The sequence below is a fragment of the Thalassophryne amazonica genome, chromosome 6 (assembly GCF_902500255.1).
Source record: "Thalassophryne amazonica chromosome 6, fThaAma1.1, whole genome shotgun sequence".
Lineage (NCBI taxonomy): Eukaryota > Metazoa > Chordata > Actinopteri > Batrachoidiformes > Batrachoididae > Thalassophryne > Thalassophryne amazonica.
This window is the reverse complement of record NC_047108.1, coordinates 67,005,119-67,027,246: the sequence shown is the minus strand read 5'-3', so window position 1 is coordinate 67,027,246 and position 22,128 is coordinate 67,005,119. Positions and strand designations below refer to the sequence as shown.

The 22,128-nt window shown below is 40.6% G+C and overlaps 1 protein-coding gene across 1 annotated transcript; it reads right to left on the bottom strand.

Annotated features, from left to right (window-relative positions):
- Window positions 1-776: 776 nt before the first annotated feature.
- smc1a (structural maintenance of chromosomes 1A) lies at window positions 777-21,882 on the bottom strand. Its single transcript, XM_034172373.1, has 26 exons — window positions 21,510-21,882; window positions 17,130-17,318; window positions 16,652-16,764; window positions 16,168-16,371; window positions 15,708-15,946; window positions 15,337-15,595; window positions 14,960-15,100; window positions 14,762-14,844; window positions 14,568-14,667; window positions 12,385-12,492; window positions 12,056-12,241; window positions 8,314-8,493; window positions 7,977-8,123; window positions 7,221-7,358; window positions 7,024-7,140; window positions 6,821-6,927; window positions 6,575-6,716; window positions 6,322-6,467; window positions 6,073-6,226; window positions 4,956-5,063; window positions 4,411-4,567; window positions 4,152-4,306; window positions 3,792-3,943; window positions 3,624-3,693; window positions 3,381-3,491; window positions 777-1,468 (listed from the first exon to the last, which is right to left on the bottom strand). The coding sequence occupies exons 1-26, from the start codon at window positions 21,616-21,618 to the stop codon at window positions 1,388-1,390; spliced, it is 3,696 nt and encodes a 1,231-aa protein (XP_034028264.1). The 5' UTR covers window positions 21,619-21,882; the 3' UTR covers window positions 777-1,387.
- Between the last annotated feature and the right edge of the window lie 246 nt (window positions 21,883-22,128).

Sequence of the window (22,128 nt, the reverse complement as noted above, 5' to 3'; positions counted from 1 at the left end):
TTGGCATCAGTTCTTTTACAAAGGTTTGAGTTTTATGCTGCTCACCACGTCTCCTGTATGTGGTTTGTGTCAGCAGATTTCTTAGAAGACACTTTACACCAAGGTGTCAGCAGCACACCTGGAGTGTGGTGGATTTACTGGAAACAGCCCAGTGAGGCTTAACTCAAAGCTGCATAGGCATAAAAACTGCACTTTTATTCTTGCCTTAATGCAAACAATTATAAATCATCTAAATGTTTTTTTTTTTTTTTTTTTACTTCTCCACTAGTGTTTTGTTGTTATATTTTTTGTGTGAGGGTTTTAGAAGACAGTTTGGGTGTACTCCTTAGCTCATTTTATTGAAACTGTGTCTCATTTTATCCATGTCATCTTCGTAAAAATAAATTATTGGACAGTTTTCTGTTTCATTTTGTTCTTGTAAAAGCCACAGACAGACAAGAGACATCACAGGCTGTGATGGAGCAATAAACCCTTGGAAAAGGTGTGTTTCATAAAATCACATTTAACGACTGAACTCCCTGCAGAGCATGCAGACAGAGCTTTGATCAAAGTGGATTCTTGGACGCCGGCCTGGTCGATGTTACGATGCGAAAACTGAGAGCCTCTATAAATAGTTTGTCCTAGCAAAGCACAAGCTCTGCTTATGGAATGAAAATACTGCATTAAAAAGCAAGGTGCACTACAGGCTCAAGGACACAAGAGCAACAAACTAAATGAACCAGAAAACTAAAATAAAGCTTAAATCATTCGTTATTTATTGAAGCAATCAACAGATATAACTGAATATTCTCAGTTTTTAATTTTCCTAAAGCTGAACATGTTAATAAAGAAATATAAAGAGACAGTCATATAGCTTTTCCAAATCCGTATTTTTCTGTTCCAATCACTATGAAGTCAGCTTCGCTAAACATGATTTATTTCTGCCCGGCCAGCTGTAGCTCACAATCACAGACAGGAATGTGTCTACCATACAGCTGCCATCATTAAGACCAGCACATATCAAAATGCAAACATTTTATCATACACACAACAGAGGACAGGTGAGAGCTTTAAGCACACAACTGTAAAGAGGGCTGTGACCAATACAAGAGTCTCAAAACAAAACAGTCACATTTTATCAAGTGATTAAAAAGAGCTGCTTTAAATACATGTACATGGTTGCTGCTGCATGAAGAACAGCCATGAGGTACCAGCTCCCCCCAAAGTTACACATTAAAAAAAAACAACTTCCCAAGTCACTGCTCTAAAATATCAAAAACAAGAAATATAGTTAAAAATAACTATCATAACTACCATGTGGGACCCAGCTGACACGTTCTGTCTACACACAAGTAATTTGGAGAGAAGAGCAAAGGGAACATCCAACTTGCCAAGATGCCTGTGCTGGTTATTCGTTGGGATTTGGGTTGGCATCAGGATACTGAGAGAGGTCAAAGGTTAACACTTTGCTGATAACACAGTCCCCTTGCTGTGGATGATAAGAAAAACAAGAAATTATTTTTGCAATCATACTTATATATATATAAAAATAAAAATAAATTGTTTCTTTGACAAGCACTTCAGACCAAGTATTCTACAAACTGTTTTCTGATTATGGAAAATAAATACACTCAACCTGAAATACAGTTGTGTTCAAAACAAGTGCAGTGTGTTTAAAAAAGTGAGTAAAGCTCAAAATCCTAATCCCTACCACCCACCTCATTTTGGCTTGTGAGTATCTCACAAATAAAAAGTGAAATTTCCCATCAAAGAGATATACAGGCTTAGAAGGGGTTAAAACAGCTTTTCTTTCCATATACGCAAATGCACTGGGAACAAAGCACACACTCATCTTCAACCGTTTAGCCGGGATCAGATCGTGGGGGCAACAGCTCCAGCAAGGGACCCCAAACTTCCCTTTCCTGGGCCACATCAACCACCTCTGACGGGAATACCAAAGCGTTCCCAGGCCAGTTGGAGATATAATCTCTCCACCTAGTCCTGGGTCTTCCCCGGGGTCTCCACCCAGATGGGCATGCCTGGACCCGATGCCAGAACCACCTCAGCTGGCTCCTTTCAACACAAAGGAGCAGCGGCTCTACTCCAAGCTCCTCATGGATGGCCAAGCTTCTCACCCTACCTCTAAGGGAGACACCAGCGAACCTCCTAAGGAAGCCCATTTCAGCCAGTTGTACCCGCAATCTAGTTCTTTCAGTCATGACCCAACCCTCATGACCATAGGTGAGAGAAGGAACGAAGACTGACAAGGAGATCGAGAGCTTTGCCTTTTGGATCAGCTCCCTTTTCGTCACAACAGTATGGTAGATCGAATGCAATACAACCCCGGCTGCACTGATTCTCCAGCCAATCTCACGCTCCATCGTCCCCTCACTCGTGAACAAAACCCTAAGGTACTTGAACTCCTTCACTTGGGGCAAGACCTCATTCCCTACCCGGAGTAGGCAATCCATCGGTTTCCTGCTGAGAACCATGGCCTCAGATTTAGAGGTGCTGATCCACATCGCAGCCGCTTCACACTCTGCTGCGAACCAATCCAGTGAGTGCTGGAGGTCACAGGCCAATGATGCTAACAGGACCACATCTTCTGCAAAAAGCAGTGACGAGAACCTGAGCCCAACAAACTGGAAACCCCCCTACCCCCTGCGACTACACCGCTATATCCTGTCCAGAATGGCAAAGACTCTGCCAATGATCAGCTCCAGAGTGATCAATATAGGTCTAAAGTTACCAGAGTACTGTAACAATTAGAACACACCTATGTGAAGCCAAGCTACAGTCAAGAAGCCCCCGCAAAGTCCCATTGTTGAAAAAAAAAAAATAACATGCTAAAGAGGTTACAATTTGCCAAACAACACATTAACTGCTGGAGAGGAAATACCCTTGAAGTGGTTGTTTCAACAAGACAACAACCCCAAACACACCAGCAAGGGAACAGCATCTCGGTTCCAGACCAATCAGATTAATGTTATGGAGTGGCCAGCCCAATCCCTGAACCTTAATCCAATACAAAATTTGTGGGGTGACTGTTTCTGAGGCAAAAGCAAGAAATGCAGAGGAAGTGCGGAATGTAGTCCAATCGCCCGGGGCTGGAATACCTGTTCACAGGTACCACAAGTTCGTCAACTCCATGCAACATGTGTTTTATTTTTAGTGAACTCTGTTTAAAATCCCAACATTTTGTCTGCACGCCTGATACTTTGAGATGTGGGTGTAGCATCACTACAGTCTTGACTGTTTTTGATCTAAATTTTTTTTTCACCCTCCATAAATGCACTTTGTTAAAATAACCCCGAGTCCTGCCACTGCACAACAGCAGGGCTTTAGCCACACTCAGTAGAATGACCTATTGTTTCATAAGGACAATAATATTAAGAACACACCTCTGGATAAACACCAATGAGAGAATCTGCCTTGGTGTAGAACTCTTCCTTCAGAGAAATGACAATAGCCTGGAAGTTCTCCACCGACTGGTCCTTTATGTAGTTGGCCACCTTCAGGTTGCAGAGAGGAATTATGAGTTCTGTTTACTTAATTTAATGATCAGCATTAACAAAAAGCTCTGCTCATATCACAAGTATTGTTCTTTAAAAAAGTAAGGTCTGAAGCTAATGTGATTAACAAACCTTCCCAATGTTAGTGTTATCAAGAGCAGCATCAATCTCATCCAGGACAAAGAAGGGGGCGGGTTTATAACTGCAGAGAATCACAGAGATGCTGTTCAATAATACTGGAAATGTATCATTATCAGATGTGAGGCTCTTTATCAAATGTTTAGTCCTGCTGTGTTTCACCTGTGAATGGCAAAGAGCAGAGCAAGAGCAGCTACAGTCTTCTCTCCTCCAGACAGATTATCCATGGGTCTGAAACGCTTCCCTGGAGCCACACAGTTATAGTTGATACCATCAAGGTATGGTTCCTCTGGGTTTTCCGGACCCAGAAAAGCCTACAGAAAACACACCATGATTTTAAAAGGATTTCTTCTTTTTCACACAACATGAATATAAACTATTTAAATAAATTATTTCTAGTACGTCCTCCTGTGACTTATGCATTACTCATCAGCGTAAAATGAATAGACTAGAAACTGCTGCATGGAACTGAATGACTGTTTAGGTTGATAGACAGTAAAATGATTTATTTTAAGCAGAAACCTGAGCGCTGCTGTTCCGTGAGAGTGCTTTGTAGATCTCATCAATGTTTGTGGCCACAGAGTCAAAGCAGGTATTGAAGCGGTCAAATCTTTCTTTCTTGATTTGCTCAAAGGCTTGTTTGGCCTTCTTGGCTCTTTTACGGGCAGCTTCAAACTCTGCAACAGAAATAGAACAGAAACATGAAATCACAGTGATTAAGGGATAAAGAAATGTCCCGTTAGTTTGCATTTTTTCCACAATTTTTCTTGCTGTCTCTTACCGTCACTTGTCTCTTGGAACTTATCCCTGACACTCTCAAGCTTCTCCATGGCCTTCATGTTGGGTGCACTGATCCTTTGTAGGATGCTCTGCTGTTCATTCAGACGCTGCTGCAGTGTGTTTGTCTCTGCTTTTATCTCTTCCTCTGACAGGGCATCCTGTTCAATGGAAAGGGGATTTATGTACTTAAACAACAGTCTTTACAGTATATCATAAGCATCAATACGGACAACCTTCACATTAATCTATATAAACTGGACAAATTTATTTTCTGGTTTATTACACTCTAGTAGGGATAATAAAGCCTTTTTCATGCTGAGGGTCCATTTGTCATTTGAAGATTTTATTGTACTGTGGGCTCTCATCTGTTATAAAACACCTTAGTTACTACTTTTGACAACTTAAAAAAAGGAACAAAAGCAATGATATCACTGTCAGATGGAATAAAAAACACATGACTGAATAATGATAAATGTTGTTGTATGTAAATGTAATGTGATTATAAAATAAAATTTAAAACCCATGGGATTTGTGTTGATGGGCTACCTTCAGGTCCTCAGACAGGTTGCTGTAGTCTATCTCGATGAGAGCTTCTTTAGCCAGAACACTGCTGGAGGTCCTCTGACTGCTTGACTCATCTGTCTGGGAGCTCCCCTGGAACACATAAATACAAGAAAGAAATGTTTTCATCTATAGCAGGTCTGCTCCCACACAGACACATGGGGTCTTTTTCCATCACCGCAGTATCACTTTTTTTGGTGCTCCAAAATTGAACTTATGGTTTGCCACTGGCAAAAGGTCCAGTTCTAATTTAGTTTCAATTATAATTTCAGTCTCTGGTTCCTGGTTCAACATATAGTACTGGGCAGAACAAACTGCCCTGCTGATTAGCTGCAAATAGTTGTCTAACCTTTAAGTGGTGGTCATTGCTGTTGTATTTCCACATTATAAAGACAGACAAGTCAAGTAGTGGAGTCTGTGGCTTCAATAAAAACCTGGATCCTTTCAGGCCTTTCTGGAACCAGGTTGAGAATGCAAGTAAAGCTTAAACAATTAATGATTAAAATCTTTGACAATTATTTTTCTGTTAATTGTTTCAGCTCTGGGCAGCACGGTGGTTTAGTGGTTAGCACTGTTGCCTCACAGCGAGGAGGTCATGGGTTCAATTCCTGCCTGTGGCCTTTCTGTGTGGGGTTTGTATGTTCTCCCCGTGTTTGCGTGGGTTTCCTCCGGTTTCCTCACACATCAAAAGACATGCGGGTTAGGTGGATTGGAATCTTTAATTTGTCCATAGGTGTGCGAGTGGGTGTGAATGTGTTTGTTTGTGGCCCTGTGACAGACTGGCGTCCTGTCCTGTGTGTCCTGTCCTTGACTGCTGGGATAGGCTCCAGCCCCCTGCGACCCTTGTTTGGACTAAGCAGTTGAAGATGAGTGTGTGTGTTTCAGCTCTACTTTAATAATCACCAGAGCAAACTGTTTATGTTTTCTCACTGGGTCCATATAGAGCAGGTGACGAATGATGATGTTCACAAACTGTCCAATGAAACAGTCAGTACATGTGGCTTTGTATGTCCAAAACTTGGTTCATTTGGAAAGACGAATCAGTACAAGTGTGAAATCACCCGGTGTCTGTATGTGCATGTGTATATATATCCACACACACCTCTCCCTGGCTGATATCATCCATTGTTCCAGATCTAAGAGGCAACCTGATATCCTGCATTTTGCAGGCTTGCAACAAGTTGTGACGATCGCTGCGTTTCTGCTCCAGTTTAGTCTCAATGGCTGTCACTTCCTTCTGGAGTTGAGTTAACTCCCTGAACATATGAAAAAGTTAAAAGAAACCAATTACATGTAAATATTTACATAACATTACAAAATATAATCTAAGTGTGTGTGTGTTTGCACTCACTTGTTGGCTCCACCCAGTTTTTTGCGAATCTCCTCCATTTCATGGTTTTTATCATTGACCTCAGATTTTTTGGTAAGGTGCTGATTTTTCAGGTCCTGCAGCTGGGCCATTGTCTCATCAATGATCTTCATGTGCCTGTGTTCCTCCTAAACACGATGTTTAAGAATTTGGAACTGAGGAAATGACTTATGAAATTGTAAAGACCACAAATGTGCATTCTTACAGAGTTCAGATTGAGTTTTCATATCTTAACCTTTTTAAGTCGCTCGATTTCAGCCTCATCCTTTTTGACTGTCTGCTCCCACATCATGACCTTTTCTTGGTCCTCCTTTAGCTGGTTCTTCTCATAGTCTACCTGGATACCCAGACGGGTCTTCTGGGTCTCAAACTCAAGACTGAAACAAAAAGGAATGTGGTTAGCAAAATTACTGAGAAAGGTCAAAAACAAATATCTCACAATGTGGAGAGAATTGAAATACTGTACTATTACTACACTCACCGCTTCTTTGCAATTTCATTCTGCCTCTTCACCTTCTCCTCTTCAAACTCTCTGATGTTCCTCACTCCAATCTCTTTACAGAATTCCACAAACACTTCATCTTCCACCTGGAAAAGGAAAATTATTCATTACAGTTTTTAAAGCAGAACATCAGAACCATATAAACCTGCTTTTAAACAGACATCACTTTGTGTCAGTCTCACCAGGTTCATGCGGTCCCTCAGGTCAGTGATCTCTCTCTCACGGGACTGGATGATTCTCTTGATGTCATTGATGCGAGGGCCAAAGTTTGCTAGTTCACTCTCCAGTTTAGACTTTTCCTGTATGTTGAAAATTAAACAAGTTTTAAGTCAATGGACATTCTAGCAGACACCAACAGGAAGCAAAAAACACATTGTACCTGCATGTTGAGTGATAGGTGGCGGGTTTTTGTCTGTTCCAGGTCGCTCTGTGAGTACTTTAGTCTCATCTGCAAACCGTGGGCTTGTGACTGCACTTGACGAAGCTCTGCTTCCTTCCTCTTGGCCTTCATTTGCTCCTACAAATTTAATAAATCAACAGGACAAATGTTATAACATTTTCTCCAAAGGTTGTAATTTGTGAACAAGTATGCATTTGAAATGTTGCTTCTATGAAATCTGTGCTCAAATGCAGAGCATCGCACTGAAGTATTTTCTAATCTACATCAAAGATTTAAACTGGTGATGATCATTAAACAAGTCACAATCTCAATCTTCTATGTTGTTCCTATGACTGCAACTCAATCTACATATTCATTCCAAAATAAAGAAAAAAGAAAGAAACAAACATGCAATATTTTTAAAATGATAAGTCTAAGGGATTTTTTTAATTGGTTTAACTGCATCTGGATGAGAAGTTGCAAAAATACAGTTACAGAGCATCACAGGGTGCATATATCACTCAACACCGCAATGTCTTATTATTCCATGTACTTTCAACATCTTTATTTCTTCTGAGAAAAATTAAGCTATAGTTGACTTGTTTACAGGCTGACCATTCTTTCTTCATACTGAAAGCTCCTTGAAAAATCTATGAGCTCTCCCTCAATTTGGAAGAAAATGAGCAATCCTGCTGAGTAACAGAGACAGGATCAAAAGCATAATTTCCTTGAAGAAATGGACATTATCAAACATACTTTGAGCTCATCTGTAAGTTTCTCCTTCTTCTCCTTAAGCTTATCCACTGCTTTCTCATCCCAGCGCCTGGCCTTGGCTTTCAAATCACTGGCTCCTCCAGATATCACTCCAGACTTTTGGAACAAAGTACCATCCAGGGCTACAGTCTGGACACAGGAAGAAGAAAAATAGTCAAGTTAAACATGTCACAAATATTACACCCGAGGAGCAGATGTGCTTCAATTACAATGATTCAATCAACAGACTCTAAACAGAATTTATATAAAATATAATAGAAAATATTGACCTAATATGTGACTCCACAGTAATTAATGCTTATTATGTTATATTAATCACCTTGTGTCTGTATGGCCCTCCAAAAGCAATCCTCCTTGCATCCTCCACATTTTCACAGACCAAGGCATTGCCACATGCATACTGGAGAGCCTTCTTGATGTGGGGGGGCTCATAGCGAATCACATCAATCACCAGCTTAGCTCCCCGCAATTCTCTCAGTTTCTCATCTGTTGGTTTCACCTGTAACAAAGCAAAAGTAAAGAGGACACCTTAAGACAGGGTCATTTTACAGTGCATCTGGAAAGTATTCACAGCGCTTCACGTTTTCCACATTTTATGTTACAGCCTTATTCCAAAATGGATTAAATTCATTTTTCCCCTCAAAATTCTACAGACAATACCCCATAATAATGTAAAAAAGTTTTTGTTTTTTTTTCAAATTTATTAAAAATAAATCAACTAAGAAACCACATGTACATAAGTATTCACAGCCTTTGCCATGAAGCTTAAAACTGAGCTCAGGTGCATCCTGTTTCCACTGATTATCCTTGAGATGTTTCTACAGCTTAATTGGAGTCTACCTGGGGAAAATTCAGTTGATTGGACATGACTTGGAAAGACATACACTTGTCTACATATAAGGTCCCACAGTTGACAGTGCATGTCAGAGCACAAACCAAGCATGAAGTCAAATGAATTGTCTGTACACCTCCAAGCCAGGCTTGTGTTGAGGCACAAATCTGGGGAAGGTTAAACATTTCTGCTGCTTTGAAGGTCCCACTGAGCACAGTGGCCTCCAGCGTCCATAAATGGAAGATGTTCGGATCCACCAGGACTCTTCATACAGCTGACCGCCCGTCTACACTGAGATTGAGGGAGAAAGGCCTTAATCAGGGAGGTGACCAAGAACCCGATGGGCACTCTGTCAGAGCTCCAACATTCCTCTGTGGAGAGAGGAGAACCTTCCAGAATGGCAGCCATTGATGCAGCAATCCACCAATCAGGCCTGTATGATAGAGAGGCCAGACAGAAGCCACTCCTTAGTAAAAGGCACATGGCAGCCCACCTGGAGTTTGACAAAAGGCACCTGAAGGACTCTCAGACCATGAGAAACAAAATTCTCTGGTCTGATGAGACAAAGATTGAACTCTTTGGCAGGAATGCCAGGTGTCATGTTTGGAGGAAACCAGGCACAATCCCTACAGTGAAGCACGGTGGTGGCAGCATCATGCTGTGGGGATGTTTGTCAGTGGCAGGAACTGGGAGACTAGTCAGGATTGAGGGAAAGATGAATACAGCAATGTACAGAGACATCCTGGATGAAAACCTGCTCCAGAGCACTCTTGACCTCAGACTGAGGCGAGTTTTCATCTTTCCGGTGTGTAGCGAGCGCCTTGTATGGCAGCACCCCCACATCGGGGTGAATGTGAGGCATTATTTGTAAAGCGCTTTGAGCGTCTGATGCAGATGGAAAAGCGCTATATAAATGCAATCCATTTACCATTCAACTCAACAATGACCTTAAGTACACAGCCAAGATATCAAAGGAGTGGCTTCACGACAACTCTGTGAATGTCCTTGAGTGGCCCAGCCAGAGCCCAGACCTGAATCCAGTTGAACATCTCTGGAAAGATCTGAAAATGGCTGTGCACCGATGCTCCCCATCCAACCTGATGGAGCCTGAGAGGTACTGCAAAGAGGAATGGGCAAAACTGCCCAAAGATAGGTGCACCAAGCTTGTGGCATCATATTCAAGAAGACCTGAGGCTGTAATTGATACCAAAGGTGCACTGAGCAAATGGTGTGAATACTTATGGACATGTGATTTCTTAGTTTTTTTTTTATTTTAAATAATTTGCAAAAATTTCACAAAAACTTTTTTTCATGTTGTCATTATGGGTTGCTGTGAATAGAAGTTTGAGGGAAAAATGAATTTACTCCATTGTGAAATAATGCTGTAACAACAAAATGTAGAAAAACTGAAGTGCTGTGAATACTTTCCAGTACTATAAATTCATATAAATTATTGTAATACACAATTTTCAAGAAAATTTGACTGTCATTTGAAAAAAGAAAAAAGCCTACACACAGCTTGTAAAATGCGTACAAATAGTGTCTGTCTGACCAACAACAAATTACCATAGATAATAAAATACTTCATACTGTTATCACAAATGCTTAAGTGACTTTTTTTCTGTCCAGCAAATGGGGCTACATTGGTCTTAGACATTTTTTAACATTATACCTACAGTAGTGTTCAGAATAATAGTAGTGCTATGTGACTAAAAACATTAATCCAGGTTTTGAGTATATTTCTTATTGTTACATGGGAAACAAGGTACCAGTAGATTCTCACAAATCCAACAAGACCAAGCATTCATGATATGCACACTCTTAAGGCTATGAAATTGGGCTATTAGTAAAAAAAAAAAAAAAAAAAAGGAAAAATGGGGGTGTTCACAATAATAGTAGTGTGGCATTCAGTCAGTGAGTTCGTCAATTTTGTGGAAAAAACAGGTGTGAATCAGGTGTCCCCTATTTAAGGATGAAGCCAGCACCTGTTGAACATGCTTTTCTCTTTGAAAGCCTGAGGAAAATGAGACGTTCAAGACATTGTTCAGAAGAACAGCGTAGTTTGGTTAAAACGTTGATTGGAGGGGAAAACTTATACGCAGGTGCAAAAAATTATAGGCTGTTCATCTACAATGATCTCCAATGCTTTAAAATGGACAAAAAAAGCAAGCAAACAAACAAACAAAAAAAAAAAACCAGACACGCGTGGAAGAAAATGGAAAACAACCATCAAAATGGATAGAAGAATAACCAGAATGGCAAAGGCTCACCCATTGATCAGCTCCAGGATGATCAAAGACAGTCTGGAGTTACCTGTAAGTGCTGTGACAGTTAGAAGACGCCTGTGTGAAGCTAATTTATTTGCAAGAATCCCCCGCAAAGTCCCTCTGTTAAATAAAAGACGTGCAGAAGAGGTTACAATTTGCCAAAGAACACATCAACTGGCCTAAAGAGAAATGGAGGAATATTTTGTGGACTGATGAGAGTAAAATTGTTCTGTTTGGGTCCAAGGGTTGCAGACAGTTTGAGACGACCCCCAAACTCTGAATTCAAGCCACAGTTCACAGTGAAAACAGTGAAGCATGGTGGTGCAAGCATCATGATATGGTCATGTTTCTCCTATTATGGTGTTGGGCCTATATATCGCATACCAGGTATCATGGATCAGTTTGGATATGTCAAAATACTTGAAGAGGTCATGTTGCCTTATGCTGAAGAGGACATGCCCTTGAAATGGGTGTTCCAACAAGACAATGACCCCAAGCACACTAGTAAACAAGCAAAATCTTGGTTCCAAACCAACAACATTGCCTCGCAGATGTGAAGAAATCATGAAAAACTGTGGTTATACAACTAAATACTAGTTTAGTGAGTCACAAGATTGCTAAAAAAGCAGTTTGAACATAATAGTTTTGAGTTTGTAGCGTCAACAGTAGATGCTACTATTATTGTGAACACCCCCTTTTCTACTTTTTTCACTAATAGCCCAATTTCATAGCCTTAAGAGTGTGCATATCATGAATGCTTGGTCTTGTTGTATTTGTAAGAATCTACTGAATCTACTGGTACCTTGTTTCCCATGTAACAATAAGAAATATACTCAAAACCTGGATTAATCTTTTTAGTCACATAGCACTACTATTATTCTGAACAGTACTGTATATTTTCCTAATATTTCCCAATATTCCTAATAGGTTTGTAGTTATTAAAAAGATAATTGTTTGTGAACCTCTAAGTAGTCGAGAGGAAGGAATGTCTCTGGCTCTCCTCGCTGCTCTTTGATGTACTGAATACAGTCTCTACCAGTCTTCTCAGAGTCAACAATAATGGCATCCATGTTCTTCCCCAAAACTTTGGTCACAGCAATCTGATACTTCTTTTGGGTGGGTTGGCACAAGTCGATCAGACGACCATACTGGAAAATTAAAGCACACAGTAAAAGTTCAATTTATGCTGCGCAAACATTCTCAACTAAATCCACTTACCAGAACACAAAAGACTCTAGTATTGCAACCATAAAACCATGACATAATGTTCAAACTATCACAGTTTCCTCACCACAGAGCCAGGATAGAGTCTTTTGATGCTCTCCATGATCTCAGCTTTACGCTGCTGACGACTGTTCTCCTGCCTGTCAATCCTGGCATCTCCCAACTGCTCCATTACCTACAGCAAATGGCAAAGGTGAATTAATTGTTAATAGACAGATGGTTGACTTGAAATCCTTTCTATGATCCTTTAACATAAGGTATTATTAGGCTTGATACTCAAATGACTAGGATTTATTACATCAATACTTGTCATTTGCTCCCTGGTAATTATCATAGACTGTATATACACTGGACAAAGTTTGCGTGACATCACCCATTAGTTGTCTATAGAGACCTGGAACAGACAAAATGAAGCCTGTGTCTGGGCTATGGTGTGGTTCGTGTCATTTTCACAGGAGCTGAATGATGAACTCATTAATGCATAAAGGGGTGGCGCGTGGGTAGCTTTGTGTGTGAGGAAAGACACCTGAACCCATCTTAGAGTCCGAGCCACCTTACCTCAGTTCTGGTGTTTACCAAGTCATATTTTTGTGGACTGTGCTGTGGTTCTCCTAATGGTTTACTTTGTTGTGGATATTAAGATTAATGAGCTGTGTAGTTTCTCAATAATCATGCATTAAGTAGACTTAACAGATTAAGCTACTGACAACTGCTAAAAGTACTAACACCGTTGGAATGCAGCATTAAATCCAACGAGTTTCAGTGCGAATACTGCAAGAGACATCAAAGCAGAACAAGCTGTATTATTACAGGTGTTTGTAATAAAACACTCCAAACAAACACCATCTACACTACCAGCCGCATTGAGCAGACAGAGCTGTTGTTAAGACGCACTGTTCAGCTGCTGTCACTCAAAGCAACCACACCCCCAAATTTACAGAACTTTGTGGCTTAAAACATCTTAAAAGTTAGAAGAATTTAGAAACAAAAATCATTCCTAGTACATTTGTCAAAGAGGAGGAAACTATCTACAGAAACCAAAACTGTTTTTGTACCAAATAAACATGTTTATTTCTGCTCTAAAGTTGGACATTTTAACACGGAATTCTATGGGAAAGTGCTCTGTTTTGTGAGTCACCCTGTATTTTAACATTAAATGAATGAATGAATCATTAAACATGTCCATGAAGTCAAAGTTCAGTCAAAAAGACACGTCTACAGGTAGAAGCCCCACAACTATTGTATTGTATTGTAGGAGGGTCCCAGGGGCATCCCCCAAGACCCTCCTTCAACAATAACAGCTTCAACAATTAGTGCCCTCAGTTCCCAAATGCTTGAGTGTTGTTAGAAGGTGATGTAACACAGTGGTAAACATACCACTGTCCCAGCTTTTTTAAAACGTGTTGCAGGCATTCATTTCAAAATGAGCAAATATTTGCACAAAAACAATAAAGTTTATCAGTTTGAACATTAAATATCTTGTCTTTGTTGTGTATTTAATTCAATATAGGTTGAAAAGGATTTGCAAATCATTGTATTCTGTTTTATTTACATTTTACATATCGTCCCAACTTCATTGAAATTGGGGTTGTAGCTTTGTGCTACGTTTGTGCTGTTAAACCTTTTGAGTAACTCAAGAATACATTTTCTGGCACGTGATGTCACTCTGCCCCCCCCCACAAAACCATCCAAATCTCTCCAAGCTGGTCTCTATCATTTGTGCTACATTTGTGCTAGTTTGTGCTGTTAAAACAGAGTGTGGGAACTTCACGCAGGTAAAAAAAAAAAAAATTCTGGTGAGAACCCTGCTGTTCATTGCTTATTTTGCCAGAACCAAAGGAATAGTCAGTCGGTTCTCATAGGTCTTGTTTGCAGCCGGTCTGCTCTGTGTCAGCCTGATCCCGTCAGATTTCAGAAGCTAAGCAGTGCAGCATCTGCTTAGTACTTGGATGGGAGACCTCTTCGGAACACCAGCAGCTGTGTGTGTTTCTCCAGGTAAAACTGGAGTTGCGTCAGGAAGGGCATCCAGCATAAAAACCTGTGCCAAACACCAAAGCAGATCTGGCTGTATCCGCTGTGGCGACCCTGAACAATACGGGAGCAGCCGAATGGACAACAACAACTCATGGGTCTTGCTTGAATTTTACATGGAAAGGACAATGTATTTCAGTGATCTCCTGGTCCACTGGATGGTCTTTAATGATCAGGACAGCATAATAACCTCATCTGAACAGCTTACAGTGTTAGTACCTGGTTTAGCTCCATGTTTATCTCATCAATCCTCCTCTTAGCCAGCTCCACTTCTTCAGTCAACTCCTCCTCCATGCGCTTCTGTTCATCTAGAGATTGTCTGAGAAATAAGAAGTGAAAAATCAGTGAATAAGCCAGTTCAAAATATAACACTGATCTACAGAAATCTTGACAGTTCAGTGTAGGACCCTTACCTGCTGGTGGCAATGTAATCCTCTAATTTTTCAATACGTTTCTGGTTTTCCTCAATTTCACGAATCTTCTGTTTAATTTTAGCCTAGAGCAAAAAAACAAAACATATATATGTGTGTGTGGTTGTTTCCATCAAAATTAACCTATTTAGTATAACATCTACAAGCTTCTTCAATATTCTGGTGTCTAATCTATGATACCTCTGTCTCCACTTTCTTTCTTTCCTCCAAGTCAAGGCGGTCTTGGTCTGCCTTTTGATCACGATTAAACTTCTCCAGCTCCTGGGCCAAGGTGGCAGCACGTTTACTGGCCTCCTCCTTCAGACGATGATACTGTTTGACCTGGAGAAGACCACATACAACTGGAGTAATGATGCAGCTCATTTTGTAACATCTGCCTAATGTATAAATGACTCCCTGCAGGACAGCATAAAAAAACATACCCACTGCCCAAACAGAACTTAGTTCCCATTACTGTAGGTTTTGTTTGCAGTGGAATGACCAAACAGCTAAATAAATTATTTTGTCAACTTTTTTTTGGTAAGGTCATTCTTTAAATATGTACAACATCTAAACACCTGGTTTTCCTCCAAGGTGAGGTCCTGGCCCTGGCTCTGGGCTTCCTCCTCCATGCGATCCTCAAAATCTTGCTTGGCCATCTCCACTGCTCTCATCTCCTTGTCCAGCTCATCCATGTCTGCCTTGCGCTTCTTGTACATCTTCTGAGCATTTTGCAAAGACTTTCGTGCTGCTTCAAGCTTCTTGATCTTATGGGAGGTGTTTTCTTTGGCCTTAATGTACTGTGGCCGCTTTTGGTTCAATTCAGAGTCCTTCTCTCTGTGTGTGGAGACAAATGAGAATAAAGTTTTTAAATTGCATAGGATCTAATTAATCAGAAACCTGCATCAAAAACAATAAGTACATGCGTTATTTTGTCATCGTGACTCACTTGATCTCTTTCTCAATAGTCTGCTGCTCCCTCATCAGCCTACCCAGCTCCTTCTTCTTGTCCTTCAGCTCCTCCTCAACGTGATCCATTTTCTTACGGTCCTTCTCAATCTCTTTGTTCCTCTGACCCAATTCTTTGTTCAGTTTCTCAATCTCTGTCTCATTGTGGTACAGCTTGAAGAGCTGCAACTGAACACTGGCCCTTGCTACTTCATCCTTCAGACGCTGGTAACGCTCAGCCTAGAAAAATGATGCGGCAAGACATCCAGATGAGTACATAAATTATGTATATTATTACATTATTATATTTTTACTGACATGTCAAATTTCTTTTGCACAACACAAATTTTTTTAAAGCCAATGGACTAAAGATACCATGGCATTTTTTCCCCAAATCCAAGCTAGATACACACAAGCTATATATAGCTACAGATGTGTGTATTTTAAAATAAAGAACAAACCTCCTCTTTCTCTTGCTTGGCTTCCTTGCGCTCAGCAGCAATGTTTTTTTTGCGGTGGTAATTGAACTGGGTGTCTTCTTCTGCTTTCACCATTTCTTTCTTCCTCCGATCATACTCTTGGGCAAGCTCTCCAGAACGAGAAATTTCTTCAAACAGAGCTGTGCGTTCCTTGGGATTCTTCATTGCAATCGACTCGACAGCTCCCTAAGGAGAGACCAAGAACACACCCATTTTGCAACACAAAACAAATCTTCATTTCTGTCATATGACTAAATCAGAATCCTTGCACACTGAAAGCATTTGTGTAATTTTCAGTCTATATATATAACACACCAGCACAAAACCTTTTACTGAGGTAGTCTGAAGCACACTGCCTTGTGCAACGTCTAATTACTTGATACAGTGATATGGTGTAACTTTATTATGAAAAAAGTAGCGAAAGACATTTTCATCAATTTTTATTCACTCTTTATTTCAGCCTCACCTGAAAAACCAGGAAGTTCCTGGCCTTGATGAGAATACCCAGTTTCTCCAGCTCTTCACTGTATTCAGGCAGGCCTACCACCTTGTTGTTGATACGGTATTCAGAGGAAGCACCTGTTGAAGCCAACCCAGAACAGACAATGACAAAGGACGGCAGCAAAAATGTTTCATCAAACTTGTTTAAAGAGAAACAATTTTCTCATGTAAAAACACGCGCTGCCAATAGATTACATTTTTTTCATTTGCGATTAATTGCATGATTATCTATTCATAACTTGTGGTTAATCACAAATTAATGAAACATTTTCTTATCTTCTTATCTTCAAATGTAAATAAAAGATTGGGTTGAAAAGCAATCATTCATTTTTCAGGTGTAAACCATCTAGTCTGTTTTTTATTGCAACATACAGTAGAGGTTAATTTATATGAAGGTGCAATTTTCTGTCAGGTAGTGACGAGTGTCAACGCTCTACTCATACCAATAATAACTCTTGTGAAGGAGCGTTCTTCTCCATTATCCTCCTGATACACCATGCTGACAAAGGCCCTATTAGCTGCTGGCTTCCCCACAGGAGCTCCATGGATCAGATCTTTCAGAGTTTTCACACGTAGGTTACTGGTCTTCTCTGCCAGCACGAAGCTGATGGCATCCATAAGGTTGGACTTTCCTGCAGCAACAACATATAGACTATAAATAAACGGACACAAACCTAGTGAAGATATATATATATATATATATATATATATATATATATATACACACACTCAACAAAAATATAAACGCAACACTTTTGGTTTTGCTCCCATTTTGTATGAGATGAACTCAAAGATCTAAAACTTTTTCCACATACACAATATCACCATTTCCCTCAAATATTGTTCCCAAACCAGTCTAAATCTGTGATAGTGAGCACTTCTCCTTTGCTGAGATAATCCATCCCACCTCACAGGTGTGCCATATCAAGATGCTGATTAGACACCATGATTAGTGCACAGGTGTGCCTTAGACTGTCCACAATAAAAGGCCACTCTGAAAGGTGCAGTTTTATCACACAGCACAATGCCACAGATGTCGCAAGATTTGAGGGAGCGTGCAATTGGCATGCTGACAGCAGGAATGTCAACCAGCGCTGTTGCTCGTGTATTGAATGTTCATGTCTCTACCATAAGCCGTCTCCAAAGGCGTTTCAGAGAATTTGGCAGTACATCCAACCAGCCTCACAACCGCAGACCACGTGTAACCACACCAGCCCAGGACCTCCACATCCAGCATGTTCACCTCCAAGATCGTCTGAGACCAGCCACTCGGACAGCTGCTGGAACAATCGTTTGCATAACCAAAGAATTTCTGAACAAACTGTCAGAAACCATCTCAGGGAAGCTCATCTGCATGCTCGTCGTCCTCATCGGGGTCTCGACCTGGCTCCAGTTCGTCGTCATAACCGACTTGAGTGGGCAAATGCTCACATTCGCTGGCATTTGGCACATTGGAGAGGTGTTCTCTTCACGGATGATGCGAAGGAGATGTGTTGCACTGCATGAGGCAAATGGTGGTCACACCAGATACTGACTGGTATCCCCCCCCCCCAATAAAACAAAACTGCACCTTTCAGAGTGGCCTTTTATTGTGGGCAGTCTAAGGCACACCTGTGCACTAATCATGGTGTCTAATCAGCATCTTGGTATGGCACACCTGTGAGGTGGGATGGATTATCTCAGCAAAAGAGAAGTGCTCACTATCACAGATTTAGACTGGTTTGTGAACAATGTTTGAGGGAAATGGTGATATTGTGTATGTGGAAAAAGTTTTAGATCTTTGAGTTCATCTCATACAAAATGGGAGCAAAACCAAAAGTGTTGCGTTTATATTTTTGAGTGTATATATATATATATATATATATATATATATATGCACGCACTCGCGCGCACACACACATACACACAGAAATACATAGGTGCTGACACAAATTTACATGATACATGTTGGCCAAAAATGCTCACACTCAATTTTCCTCAAGTGATCGCTTAACGATAGATGAGGTCGCATTTCTATATAAGGAGTTCAACTCCATCCATTCATTAGTTGGGATTCTGGAGTTCTGTTGGACCTGTCCAACAAAAGTTTAATTCCTGTATGTATGTTTGGCCCTCCTTCCTCCTTTATGCAAACTTTGTATGGGAACAAAGAAGGGACAGGCCATATCATATTGATATACTGGTAGAAAGTCTCCCTATTCCGCAATACAAATTCATGACGTGGCATCATACGAGCTGTATGTGGGAAGCTCTTGCATAAGAATTGCGGAAGGCAGCGTTCAAAGCATGCGAGGAAGAAACGCTAAGTTGCCCATATGCCACACAATGATACAGTGTCATACTGTTGTACCATAAATGCATCAACAGAGGCAGAAGAATTTTGAAAACCACAGAATAATGCGTCAACGTACACTCTTTTGTGCTCCGCAGCTGAGGAGGTGGAAGCACAGCAGGTCAGTCCAGTTTTGCAGACCAAACGGTTCCCCCCTAAAAATTGCTCCGCCCTGCCTTCACTGCGCATGCATCCTTTGGGACCACAGCAGCACGTCTGAGACAGACTCTCTACACCCAAAGCAATCAAACGGAATAATGTGATTATTAACCATCAGATGACAAGGTCTTAAATCATTTTAAAGTCAGTTTTAAGCAGAAACGAGGTGAAAATCACCTCATTTTGCTACTGACGCACCGAAATGACGTAGGCGCAGCTGCACGTCAGACGTCTGCCGTGCTGCTGGTGCGCTCTGATCAGACCCCCGTCTTTTATTACAAAATAATGCTGAATTTATGTGAAAATTATTGTTGTACAAAAGCTTCAGATATCTGTCACTGAGACAGATGATGACTGGAGTGAAGCTTTAAGCAGAAACTAGATGATAATCGGTGGATCACAGCTGACGCTTAGAAATGTCGATGCTGACGCTCCAAAATGATACACGCGCAGTGAAGGCAGGGCAGACCAATTTTTAGGGGGAGCCATTCGGTCAGTGACACCAGTCTGTGCTCCACGCAGATCTCCAGAATTCACAGCGCTCTAAACGCTTCTTTGTCTACTGAGCTACAATTTACTTGGACAATGCAATTAATTAGTTTCTATATTTGATTAAAATTGCTTGTTTGCTGTGCTCGAGTTAAGTGTACACTGCACACCAAATTAAGAGTGACAGAGTGAGAGACATTACTGTGTGTTTATACAGATAATAAACAAAAATATTATTTATTGGACACAGAATAGATTTTATTTACTCAGAAATGAATGTCTTGGCTGTATGTGCTGAGAAAATTCATTTATTTAACTTAAGAACAATAATTAGTTAAACTGAATGATTGCGTGGTATGTGCACACATGGCACACCAAGATCTCGAGTTTTATGTTTTTGTATGTTTTTCTCTTCATGGATCGTCCCTTGAACCACTCCTAGCCCCAGTGCTTCTTAGATTTATGCATAACAGACCATACAGCTGGTTGCACCACACACATCCTTTCAAGATGCTTCATATGGAGAACCCTGATTTGTGGATCCTGGAGATTCCAGGAACCTTGGCTTCGTTGTTTTGATTCCCCCCACTCCCAATTAAATGTCTAAGTCCACTGGCTCTAAAGGAAGGCACTTAAACAGAAACAAATGTGTTAACTTATCCCAAATTAAGGCAGTTATTCAAATGCTTTAAAAGAAGGCCGCATCTATGGGTCCGGTACTGGTCAAGTAGGAGCTCTGCTATTGACAAGGGAACATTTCCGTGACTCTAGTGGATTTATTATTGGTCTGGAAAATGATTTCCATACCCATACCGATAACACCGTACCTACCAGCAATGCAATTGGCTTGTATGAAGCCAAATGACATAATGCACTCATCAAATGTTGCTCACTTATGGACAGGTACGGGAGAGCACATTATTGCCCATATTGACACGGAAATCCTCTTGCTGTATTCATGCTCTGAAGGTACGGGAAAATATGCTGTATCTTTAAGTAGCGGACTACAGCTGCAGCTCACGGGCTGGAGGGAGAGAGAGAGTGGTGGAAGTGCAGCGCAACGTCGGCGGAAGGCAGGCTAACTAGCTGTGAGCTAAGCTAAGAAGCAACTTAAAGTGGGCAACTCGGAGCGAAAACAGTTTTCAACGGGCAAGAGTAAAGGGAGTTTACAAAACAAATTTATTAACTACTAATAAGGTCCATTTCTGCGTATTTGAGCTCCATCTTGGCTGTTTCCAGTAGGTTTCGCCCTTGCACTCTCTGTGCATACACCTCGATGCTTCTAGTGTTACGCTTGTATAGTTGCACATGATTTTTCTCCTGATACACCCCGATCACAGCTTCCAATTCACTTACTTCACCTTCGCTTCTAAACAAGGTGGTAACATGACTGTGCATGTGCAAATATTCCCGTAGCCTTTCGCAGAAGTGGTATTGATACAGTACTTTATCAATAACTACCCTTCCTATTGGGCTGGTACCGTCCCTATAGACACTCCATTACAAGAAATTTCATCAAGAGAAATGATGTGCAGGTGGTATCAATGTTACACACTTGGTGGACTTGATGGAAGAGGTGAATATTTGCTTTTGTTTAAAAATATTTTGTGATTTAGAGTATGGTCCTTGAATATTTTTAGATTTATATCATGGTACCAATTTCTTTTTCCTTCATGTTTATTATTTTATTTAGTATTACTTAGCTGCTTGCTAAGTAATCGTTATGGTCTCGACACAGACCACAGAGACATGTAACTCTTTGAAACAGACACGTACAGTCTGAACTCTTCATCCATAGCCTGTTAGCATGCATTCTGAATTAGCTGCAAGTTAGTTAACTTACCAGATCCATTGGGTCCGATAATTGCGGTGAATTTATGAAAAGGTCCAATGATCTGTCTTCCTTTATATGACTTGAAGTTTTCTATCTCTATCAATTTTAAATAGCCCATTTTGTGCAACTGTATGGAAATAAACTGCAGTGATTATTAGCTAGCAAGCTAAATGTTAGCTAAGAGATGCTAACAACCGATGTTTACCTAACAAGCTGTCTTAAAGACGAAACGAGCGCATTTATGAAAGAATCTCTCTGACTATTGTATTGCCGGAGCATGCACACATCAAATTATGATTCGCATGTCAAAAGGTTACTCTTAACCTGTCAGCCAAATATGCAGTTTTGATAATGCGCCATTTTACAATCCGACGGAAGACGCTTCAGCCCGCGATTCACGCAAATCACGTAAATGCTCGCGAGGTTTAGTCGGAACGGTTTTGTTACATCCCTCCCACAATCTATAAACGCTGTATAATATAACAATAATAATAATATTATTAATAATGAAAAACTTACCTATTAAGAAATTAAATGCCTGTTGTGAAATAGCTGACATACTAGTGTTGTAGCTGGTTGTATGACGTATCCAGGTAAATTGGGGTGTTACCATGGTTACAAGGAGCCT

Coding starts and splice junctions, on each gene's coding strand:
- smc1a (XM_034172373.1), bottom strand. CDS start 21,618: ATGGGCTATTTAAAATTGATAGAGATAGAAAACTTCAAGTCATATAAA. Junction 12,242..12,384: donor GACTCTATCCTGGCTCTGTG/GTGAGGAAACTG, acceptor TTAATTTTCCAG/TATGGTCGTCTGATCGACTT. Junction 1,469..3,380: donor TCATTGGTGTTTATCCAGAG/GTGTGTTCTTAA, acceptor TATCATCCACAG/CAAGGGGACTGTGTTATCAG.